The sequence below is a fragment of the Citrus clementina genome, unplaced genomic scaffold, assembly GCF_000493195.1.
Source record: "Citrus clementina cultivar Clemenules unplaced genomic scaffold, Citrus_clementina_v1.0 scaffold_3, whole genome shotgun sequence".
NCBI lineage: Eukaryota > Viridiplantae > Streptophyta > Magnoliopsida > Sapindales > Rutaceae > Citrus > Citrus x clementina.
In genome coordinates this window covers 22,499,396-22,511,127 of record NW_006262339.1, presented here as the reverse complement: position 1 = coordinate 22,511,127, position 11,732 = coordinate 22,499,396, and the positions used below count along the sequence as shown (strand labels likewise).

At 35.2% G+C, this 11,732-nt stretch overlaps 1 protein-coding gene across 1 annotated transcript in view; it reads left to right on the top strand.

The window, feature by feature from the left end:
• Positions 1-1,140: 1,140 nt before the first annotated feature.
• The window catches only part of LOC18050031 (TMV resistance protein N), a gene marked incomplete at its 5' end in the record, with an annotated part of 86,278 nt that continues 75,686 nt past the window's right edge, over positions 1,141-11,732 (top strand). The window contains one exon of the mRNA XM_024187141.1: positions 1,141-1,643. Within this exon, the coding sequence (XP_024042909.1) occupies positions 1,141-1,643 (503 nt within the window). The remainder of the gene's footprint in view (positions 1,644-11,732) is intronic.

Sequence of the window (11,732 nt, the reverse complement as noted above, 5' to 3'; positions counted from 1 at the left end):
AACATTTATATTAAAAGAAATTCTAAATCCAACACAAAATTTAAACTAAAAATTTCTTAATCAAATTTATCATTATCATTTCATTATCATATAACAAAAAATAATAGGAAAAATAAAAAATCACTCTTTACCAGCTGGGTGTTTTACTTCAAGCTGGTGATGAACTACTCCTGCTAGGCTGCTAATGAATGAGCAAATACTCCTGCCCTAATGCCGTTCTCTCTGCTTGTGAAATGAGAGAGAAATCCCAACTCAATCCTTTCACGTGAATGAGCAAATACTCCTGCCCTAATGCCGTTTTCCTGCTTCTGAAATGAGAGAAAAATCCCAACTCAATCCTTTCACGTGAGGAGTAGTGCTTTTCAGCTAGAATCAAACGTGAGGGACAAAGAGTAAAAAATGTGGAAAAAGCAAAAGGAGCAAAAGTTCATGTGGGGGGGGGGGGGGGGGGGGGCAGCGAGAGAAACGGCATACAGTAATGCTGTTTCTCTCGGTATTCTCTCAACATTCTCGCTGAGAAGCATTTTCCAAAGGTTAAAAGCCAACAAAGCTGCATGTTCTGTGAAATTAATTATCACGAGACTTTCATAAAGATTCCAATTTCCAAGCATAATCTGTTAGTGAATAAAATATTACTACCATAAATTCAGATTATTATCTATAATTTAAATAGATAATTTTTGGGTGATAAGGTTAGCATGCAGGAGATTAAAATGAAGACAAGTGTAGTTTGGCTTGCTTGACACCTGTATTAGATAAGCACAAAATTATCTATAAAAGGGGCAAGATTGTGACAGTAAAGGGGGCCAAAACAGAGGCAACAAGGAAGCGGCAAGTGCAAACACAGAGAACAGCAGCAACAGCAAATAACATAGAAGAGCAGCAACAACGAAAATAAAGAAAAGAACGAAAATAAAGAAAAGATAAAGCATAGAAGAAGAGCAGAAACAAAGAAAATAAAGAAAAGATGAAGCATAGAAGTTAAAGGCGCCAAGGGGAATTCAATTCATAGAAGCCAAGGCAGGAAAGAAATTCAAGAACTCAAACAGAGGAAGAAACAAGGAAGAAGAAGACAGCAGCTTATTTGTTTACAACAACATAATCTAGCCTGCATTGTCACGCTCATTTTAGTAATTGATTTCATCTCGTCGAAATCTCACTGTCTCTCTTATGGCTTCTTCTTCTTCATCTCCCCGAAACAGTAATAAGTATGAAGTTTTTCTTAGTTTCAAAGGAGAGGACACCCGTGACAACTTTACCAGCCATCTTTATTCTGCTCTGTGTCAAAATAAAATTGAAACTTTCATTGACAACGATCTTAAGAGAGGAGATGAAATTTCACAGTCTCTGCTTGATACAATTGAAGCATCAACCATCTCAATTGTCATTTTCTCAGAAAGATATGCTTCCTCAGGATGGTGTCTCGATGAACTCTTAAAGATCCTCGAATGCAAGCACGGTTATGGACAGATTGTGATACCAGTTTTCTATCGCGTTGACCCGTCACACGTGAGAAGGCAAACGGGGAATTTTGGAGATTTTTTTTCGAAGCTCGAAGAACGATTTCCACAGAAGTTGCAAAGATGGAGGAATGCTTTGACCGCAGCAGCCAATCTTTCTGGCTTTGATTCTCATGTAATTAGGTAACAACGATCTTCTATCTAATTCTTACTATCAATTAATCTAGTATGCGCAATAAATTACATTAGTAGAATGGGTTTAACTTAACAATAGTTTATTCATTAAATCATTTTTGTGAAGATTAGGTTATTATCTTGCATATTTAATTAATTTTTTCAATTGTTTTATTTGATGAAATTGTTCTTCACATTAAATTAGTTATTTTCTAGTGCAACTAATTACAAAAACATGATTCTTTGTCTCGTTTATATATATTTGAACTAGTTGCTGCTATTTTTTTACTAGGCCTGAATATAAACTTATTAAGGAAATTGCCAATGAAATTTTGGAGAGGCTTGATGATACTTTTCAAAGTGATAACACAGACTGGTTGGGGTTGAACCGCGCATTAAAGAAATTGAATCATTGTTATGCACTGGGTCTGTGGGTGTTTACATATTGGGGATTTGGGGCATCGGTGGTATAGGCAAGACAACAATTGCTGATGCTATTTTTAACAAAATCTCTAGACGTTTTGAAGGTTCTTACTTTGTGCATAATGTTAGAGATGCAGAAGAAACGGACAGAATAAAGGACTTACAAAAGCAACTTCTGTCCAAGTTATTGAATGATGGAAATGTGAGGAACGTCCGGTTTCAACTCAAGAGACTTGCTCACAAGAAGGTTCTAGTTGTTTTCGATGATGTGAATCATTCAAGACAAACAGAGTCATTAATTGGACGCCTTGATCGGTTAGCTTCAGGGAGTCGAGTAATAATAACAACAAGGGATAAACAAGTTCTTCAAAATTGTTGGGCTAGTCAAATATATGAGATGAATGAATTAGAATATGCTGATGCTCAAAAGCTTTTCTGTCAATATGCTTTTAGAGGAGCCCATCTCGATGCAAGTTATACGAAGCTCACACACTGTTGGAAAATTTTAAAATAAATGTGTCTTATGATAAAGACATGTCCTATTAATTGTGCCTTATAGAAAAGGTACCTTTCACTAAAGACATGTCTAATTAAATGATGTCTTGTTGTAAGGACATGTCCATTTAATTGTGTCTTGTAGAATAGGTATCTTTTTACTAAATGATATAACTTTTCATGGCAACATTTCACTTGGAGATGCATCATTTCATGGTGACATTTCATTTGAAATGGTGATGGTACAATTTGGACCATTGATTAAAATCAAATCTAGATCCAATGGCCATGAATGAAGGGGTATCATGAAAGATGATAACCCAAATGAGGGGGCACAAGCATATCTATAAATAGGGGTCATGTTTAAGCCATTTAGACATGAAATTAATGATCCTACACCACTCTTTTCTTAGCATTCCTTTCTAGTACGAATTTCAACACAAAACACCCATTTCTTTTGTGCATTCATAATCCAATATATTGTTTTCTACAGGAACAATATATTGTTTTCTTGGCAGGCTTGCAACATTCAAGAGTATTCTGGTTTGCTTTCGTCGATGCACAACACAAGCAAACAAACAAGTGCTTCATTGTATCCTGGAGGCGTATTTGCTTAACCCATGTGCATCACTCAATTGGTGGGGGCAAATAATGTCTTAAGGAAAGCGACATTTGTAACGTGCCTTGAAGCACACAAAATTTCTGCAGTTTACTTATTACTATCATTTTTCTTCCTACATATAGAGTTAGTTGTAAACACATTACTTTACATAATAAAGTTCCACCATTATTGTTGTATTTCTCTACATTTGCCATTCCCCACAAGTTCAACCTCCAACACACACAAGGCAATAGAATATGCGCAGGGAGTTCCTTTAGTTCTTAAAGTTTTGGGTCGCCACCTATGCGGAAATAGCAAAGAGGTATGGGAAAGTGCAATGAGAAAACTGGAAATAAGTCCTTGTGTGGAAATCCCTGAGGTGTTAAAAATAAGTTATGATAGCTTGGATGACTCTCAGAAGAATATTTTTCTAGTTATTGCATTTTTCCTGGAAGGAGAGCGTAGAGATGTGGTGATAAGCTTTTTTGATGCCATTGGCTTCGAAGCTAAAATAGAATTAAGTGTTCTTGATGGCAAGTCTCTCATAACTGTAGACTTCCTCGACCAGATAAGAATGCATGACTTGCTACGAGATATGGGAAGAGAAATTGTTCGAAAAGAATCTATCGATCATCCAGGAAATCGCAGTCGGTTGGGGTATTACAAGGATATTTATGAAGTTTTGAAGAAAAATAAGGTGAGCAATAATAGATTATAAATTGTCTCTTATTTATGTTAAATTTGTACTAGTAGTTTGTCTGGATTTTTCTTTTTGAATAAGAATAGAATTAATTCTGTTTAAAATTAATGGAAGAGTAATATTAAAAAGTTAGTAAAATAAAATAGATAGATCCCTTGTTCCCCGCTCAGTTTGTAACATGCCCTTGTTGGGCTAAGTTTAAAATCTCCATAGCAAAGAGCGCTTTTGGAGAGAGGGGAAAAAAAATTAACCCACTCAATGTTTTTCACTGGGGGAAAAAAATTGCTTTTCCATTTTAACTCAAGCCCAGCCCCTACCGTTAATTTTTACTGGAAAAGAATTGTTATTCCTTTTCAACTCAAGCTCTGCGCCGACCCTTAATTAAAATAAAATATTAAAATACAGCGCTTGTATTTCTAATTGAATGGAATAATATTTCATGGAAATGTTGTAAATTAATTTTACAATTTACATATTAAGCATTTTCTTGAATTTTATGCTTTACAATTTTAAAGAACTTACACCAATAGTTTATTATTAAGTAATTGTTATATCTTTGTTTGTGTTTGACCACTTGAAAGTAATTGCTTACTTGTTTGCTTCAATTATATACCAACTTATGACCTGCTATTTAATGGTTAGGGGACTGAAGCAATCAAGAGCATCTCTTTAGATATGGACAAAGTCAATAGTGAGATACAAATAAATCCATATACTTTCTCAAAGATGACTGAATTGAGAACCTTAAAATTCTATGGATCTGAGAACAAATGTATGGTGTCTTCTTTAGAGGGTGTGGCATTGACTGAGGTAAGGTATTTCGAGTGGCATCAATTTCCATTGGAAACGTTGAATATAAATGGGGAGAATCTTGTTTCACTTAAAATGCCGGGTAGCAAAGTTAAACAACTTTGGAATGACGTTCGGGTATATATTTATTTGAAATTTTTCAGTAATAAATTCTAAATACAGTTGGTGCTATAATTAATATTCGTGGTGGTATTTGTTAATTTATAATAATAAAAATTGTTTTTTTTTTTGGGAGGGCAGAATCTTGTAAACTTAAAATATATAGACCTCAGCCACTCCGAGTCATTGACGAAACTCCCGGACCTCTCCCTGGCCCGAAATCTTGAGATATTGGATTTAGGTAGCTGTTCAAGTTTGACGGAGACTCACTCCTCTATTCAATATCTAAATAAGCTTGAAGTCCTTGATCTACGCCACTGTGAAAGCCTAGGGAGTCTACCAACTAGCATTCATTCGAAATATATCAAGGAGCTTGATTTTGTGGGCTGCTCAAAGTTGAAGAACCACCCAGCGATCTCATCTTCTCTTATACCTCTTTTATTTTTAATAAAATTTGGAATCAAAGAACTGCCCTCATCCATCGAGTGCCTATCCAAACTCGATAGACTGTCGATTCAAGACTGTACAAGGCTTGAGAACATCTCGAGTAGCATATTTAAGTTGAAGTCTCTTCAATATATTGAAATCAAGAGGTGTTCAAATTTGAAGAGGTTTGCAGAGATCCCATCTTGTACTATAGATAGAAGTACTGGAATTGAGCGACTAGCCTCATTTGAGTTGCGATTGGAAGACTGTTCCAGTCTTGAGAGTCTCCCAAACAACTTGTGTATGTTCAAATCTCTTGCATCTCTTGAAATCATTAATTGCCCAAAACTTGAGAGATTGCCTGATGAACTTGGAAATTCAAAAGCATTGGAGGAGTTGAGAGTTGAAGGAGCTGCTATAAGAGAAGTACCAGAAAGCCTCAGTCAATTAGCCTTATTATCTACGTTGGTGTTGAAGAACTGTTCAGAGCTTGAGTACATCTCAAGTAACATATTTAAGTTGAAGTCTTCTATATATATTGAAATCTCTAATTGTTCAAATTTGAAGAGCTTTCCGAAGATCCCATCTTGTAATATAGATGGAAGTACTGGAATTGAGCGACCATCCTCATCTACGTTGAGATCGGAGAATTGTTCAAGTCTTGTGAGTCTCTCAAGCAGCATGTGTAAGTTGAAATCTCTGAGTTCTCTTCAAATCATTGATTGCAAAAAACTCGAGAGATTGCCTTATGAACTTGGAAATTTAGAAACCTTGAAAGAGCTAAGAGTTGAAGGAGCTGCTATAAGAGAAGTACCAGAAAGCCTCAGTCAATTACCCTTATTTTCTAGGTTGGTGTTGAAGAACTGTTCAGAGCTTGAGTACATCTCGAGTAACATATTTAAGTTGAAGTCTTCTATATATATTGAAATCTCTAATTGTTCAAATTTGAAGAGCTTTCCGAAGATCCCATCTTGTTATATAGATGGAAGTACTGGAATTGAGCGACCATCCTCATCTAGGTTGAGATTGGAGAAATGTTCAAGTCTTGTGAGTCTCTCAAGCAGCCTGTGTATGTTGAAATCTCTGAGTTCTCTTCAAATCATTGATTGCAAAAAGCTCGAGAGGTTGCCCGAAAGCCTCGGCCAGTTAGCCTTATTATGTGAGTTGAAAATGATCAAGTGTTCAAGCTTTGAGAGTCTCCCAAGCAGCCTGTGTATGCTTAAATATCTTACATCACTTGCAATCATCGATTGCAAAAATTTCAAGAGATTGCCTAATGAACTTGGAAATTTAAAATGCTTGGTGGTGCTGATAGTTAAAGGAACAGCAATAAGAGAAGTACCAGAAAGTCTTGGTCAGTTATCCTCAATAGTAAGGTTGGACCTATCTAATAACAATTTGGAGAGAACACCAGCAAGTCTCTATCAGTTATCCTCAATAAAATATTTGAAACTATTCGACAACAATTTTAAGCATAGATTGTTCACTTTATCTGTCGACTTGAATTTGGTTCCGAATGTGCTCAGTGAAATCATCAATGATAGGTGGAGGAAGCTGGTGTGTCTCTTAACTCACTCCTTTTATTCTATTTCCTTTTTCTTTTTCTTTTTACTTTAATTAAAGTTAACATTATTTTCAAAAATTAGTAATTCTTTATTTTTGTGTTGCAGTCATTTCATGGTCAAAGTTGGATCAAGAGTATGTATTTCCCTGGGAATGAAATTCCAAAGTGGTTTAGGCATCAAAGTGCCGGGTCTACTATAACCTTGAAGATGCCGCAACCCCCATCAGCAACCTATAATAAATTAATGGGCTTTGCTTTTTGCGCTGTTGTAGCATTTCCAGTTTCAGACTGCTTTAGGCATGAAAGTGTGGAGGATGACTGGAAATGCAACCTGCTTAATGTGTTCTGTGATTGGAAATTCAAATCCAAAGGATTTCTTTACCCTCATTTTTTGGGGAAAATTAGTCCTGTAGAGTCAGATCACGTGTTTTTAGGATCCTATCCATTCGACCGTGAGTATTCGTATGCGAATTACGACGAGTTCTCTTTCCATATTAAGGGTTCATATGGTCAACATCGGGAGTGCTGCGAAGTGAAAAAATGTGGGATTCATTTTGTGCACGCTCAAGATTCTATGGAATCAACATAAGAGGAAGAGGAAGAGGAACCACACCCCAAAAGACCGAAATATTCCTCAACTCCATCGCAGCTAATCATTCCGTAGACCTCGTTGTTGTCTCCTTTTTATATATGCGTTTCTCAATACGTTCGTTTATGTACTATTTATTAATTGTTTGTTATTGGATGGACGAATCAATGAATTCAAAATAAATGGTAATTAATTGACAATGTACGTGTATGAATTCTTTTTGTTTTGTCTTTAGTTTGTGTTCATATTCATGTCTGGAATATCCCCAAGGTTACATATCCGTGTAATAACTAATAGCGAGCTGATTAAGATTATTTCAATTATACTTAATCAGTTTTCAAAATCTATAATAATAAAATCGTTTTTTTTTTAAGTTTTGAGGTTTGAATTTAAAAGAAAATACAAATTTACTCTTGAGAATTAAATTTATCTTACTTTAAATTAATTACTAGTTAGGTTTGACTTGGTGTGTGATGCTGTGAGAATAAGTATTCGTGTGAGTATTAATCATATCAAGACAGCAAAGTACGTATTTAATATATACTTGTGATAAATTATCATATCAAGACAGCAAAGTACGTATTTAATATATACTTGTGATAAATTACAGGATCTGTTTAACTTATCAAATACCAAATTTTAAGAACTATAAAAAATAACAAACAGAACAGAGCCCTTGGTTATCTGTTTCAGTAAATAAACTCCACCATTCTATTTCAAGTTTCCATTTCCATTTCCAATGATCACGTTAATGCTACGGTGAAATGATACACTGTTGTATAGGTCCCGTCATTACATTCTCATGTGCTGTATAAATCATCATTGTTCTGTAAGTGCTATACGGCATTTTTTACTAGACAAGCTGGCCCAGGTGCCTCAGGGTGCGTTTGAAATTGAAAGTTTGTGCAGCTGTAGATTTTAAGTTATCGCACTAAAGTGTTTAGTAAACACTGGCTATTGTAACTTAGAAGATATAATGATATGATTTTTCACTTATATGATGAAAAATCTATTATATCTTTAATAATTTTGTTAAAATTATTATTTAAAATTTGTATTTATTATATATTATTAATTTTTGTTTTACAATTACATTTTTTTTTTACAGCAGTATAGCTTAAAAGTTATAGCACCTCAATCGGAACCAAGACCTTAGAGGCAAGATTCGAGATGGAATGAAATACATCTAAAGCTACACAAAATTAAGGTTGGTCATTTTGTTATTTATTAGTCTTTGATGTCTTTTACCTTAAATAGTCTAACATCCTGTTGGACCCAAGCATGATTCATTTCACAGCGGCTTGACATGCTACATGGTCCAAAATTCATTTGAAACATTGGAAACTCTTTGGTAACGTTGTTTATATTGAAGATTCTATCGCTTAATTTCTTTTGCTGTGCAGTTAGGCACGAGTAATGATAGACTTCAAAGTAGCTTTTGCTAGGCAAAAGACAGAGGAACCATTTTGTATTTTGCTGGTCTGATAGTGCTATGCCATAAAGCAATTTAGCAGGCATGCTTTAAAAATGGATTGCAGAATTATTCAAGGTTTTCTGCATCTTTCATTATTGGACCAAAGGACTATTCACGAGTCGGTGGTGAGCGTTTGTTAATGTTTCTATGTGTTGGTCTGCTTTAAATATTGAAGGAAAAATGTGCTCCATTTTTCATGTGGTGTGGAGGTAAATCAGAAGTTTATAGCTGTAGTCTTTTCTTATGGCCCTTATGTAGGTCAGTTATATGTCGAGCACAATGATGCTATTGTACTAGTCATAATTCCTGCTGCAGCCCAAGCACCTGAAATTGCTTCATCAGTTTCATCGATATGGTAATTGACTTAGTGACCTTTCATTTATTTTTAAGATAATTTTGTTGGTACATTTTGGATTTGTAACCCAAGAAGTAATGAGTTTACTTTTCATAAGCTTTAGTGCATTGGTGCATTCTTTGCAGTGCTCTTCAAATGACAGGACATTTATTGGCATCTTACTTTGATGATGACAGGCTCCGAAACAGTTGGTGCAATAAGCACCACAAGAAAAGGAGGTTTGTGTGTCCGCTACTTTGCCGTTACATATTATCTTTTGTGACGGCCACAAAGAGGGTTTACATACACGGCGTTGCAAAAGCTTCATGATCGCAGATCTGGGGCTACAGAGGGTCTTTTGTAACAGCTATTTAGCCATCTTAGAAGGCAGAATCGGTAAAAAAAAAAAAAAAAATTGACGGCTTACTGCCGTCGCGAACTCACAATTCCAAGACGTAGCATCCATAAGATATCCAGTGTCCTGCTTTCTATTGATTAGAAATCTAATCATGCCAAATACCAACAAATAACAATATATTAAGAGGAAATAAAATCTATTATGCATTCATTGCAGACATTAGATGGCAAATGACAGCTGTCATTCTTTCACCCAAAAAAAAAATTGTAAATCTTAGTTTATTAAGCGTTAATTTCTCAAAATTGCGGATCAACAATAATACCTTACATTTCAATACTAGCAAAGGACGGCCAATCCTATAATAAAGCTTACAATTGAATTAAAAGCTTATAACCTAAGTAAAACAGGAATAAAAATAAAAGTTATAAACTTTATTCCAAATTTAAAAATAGTGAATTAACTATGATAGTTACTTTGGTTAAGCGCTCTTCATATGTGTAACAGATTACTAACAAATTGTAACAAGCATCTCTCATGAGATACATATATTGGTGTAATCTTGTACTGATCAGTTTTAACAAGAAAGTTTCTAAGAGTTTTTCGATATGAGTTTTTCTTTCATTTTCCTTTAGCTTTCTCGCTTCCCAAACACAAACACTTGAATTTCTATCATGGTATTAGAGCCATCAATGGCAAACATGATTCAATCCAACACTTCCTATAGCTTCGTTACACCTGTAAAATTAGATCAGAACAATTTTATCTTGTGGAGAACACAAATTTTAGCATCAGTCAAAGGGAACGGTTTGGAAGGCTTCATCAATGGTGATCTGAAGTGTCCAGAACAATTTCTTCCATTTGCTAGCCCTGATGAAGCTTCAACATCAAATGCAAGAGAGTCACGATCTGCAAATCCTGATTTCATTACTTGGACAAAAATGGATCAACTTCTCTTGAGCTGGATGCTATCATCTATTCACCAGAGCTTGCTGACAACTGTGATCGATTGTGCTACTTCAAAACAACTTTGGGACTCACTTAACAGTATGTTCATTTCTCGGTCTTAAGCTCGAATTCAAACTCTTAGAATGCAGATCCAAACTATTAAGAAAGGATCTATGAGTATGGTTGAGTATTTTACTAAAATAAAACGAATAGCAAATACCTTACCCTTAGCAGGAAAGCCAGTTGAGTTGAATGATTTTGCTATGCATGTGTTGACTAGCCTTGACTTTTCTGATTATGAATCCTTGATAACTATTGTTCTAGCTAGAGAAGGAACTGTTACTTTAGATGGTATGTATTCATTGCTTCTAAATCATGAAAATAGGATTGAACAAAAGAAAGGAAAAATTGTTAGTGATGTTATGCATCATATGTCAGCAAATGTAGCTCAGAAAGGTCCATATTCTGGTAAAAATAACAATGGCTTTCAGAAAAATTTTGGAGGTAACTTTGGTGGTGATAATGGTCAGAATTTTGGTGGTAATAATAATGGATCTCAATTTGCTAGTGGAAGAAATTTCTCAGATGGTATCTGTCAAATTTGCTTCATTCCTGGTCATGGAGCAAATCGATGCAAGAACATATTTAATCCTTCTTTTGTCCCTCAGAAGAATTTTGGTGGAGGAAATTTCAGAGGTCAGTATGGTAGAGGAGGCAGATCTTTCAATGGTTTTGGAAGGGGCTCAGTGTTTCCTAGACCCAACTTTGGTTCAAATTTTGGAAATTCCTATATGCCAAGGGGAGCTGCTTTTCAAGCGAATATGGCATACTCAGATCCTACTATCATTTCTGGTTATCCTCCTCTCAACTACATTAATAGTTTCAATGCTTTTACTCTTAGGTGCACACATGGTTTTTCTGCTCCTAGATTCACTAATAGTTTTTCTCCATATTTTCCTGGAAATGTTCCTAATGGAGTACCTAGCACTTTAGCTCCATCAACTCAGGCAAACTGTGCTGCAAATCCTAAGATCATTGAAGATCCCTTATGGTATATTGATAGTGGAGCCATAAATCACATCACAAATGATTTAGGCAAGCTTGTTAATTCTAAAGCTTATGTTGGTAATGAACAAATTGTTTGTTGGTGATGGAAATGCATTGCTTATCAAACATATTGGATCAGTTCAGCTTGTCACAAACACCTTTGAATCATTATTTCTTAGTCATGTCTTACATGTACCAAAAATCACCAAAAAATCACTTAGTGTTTCCAAATT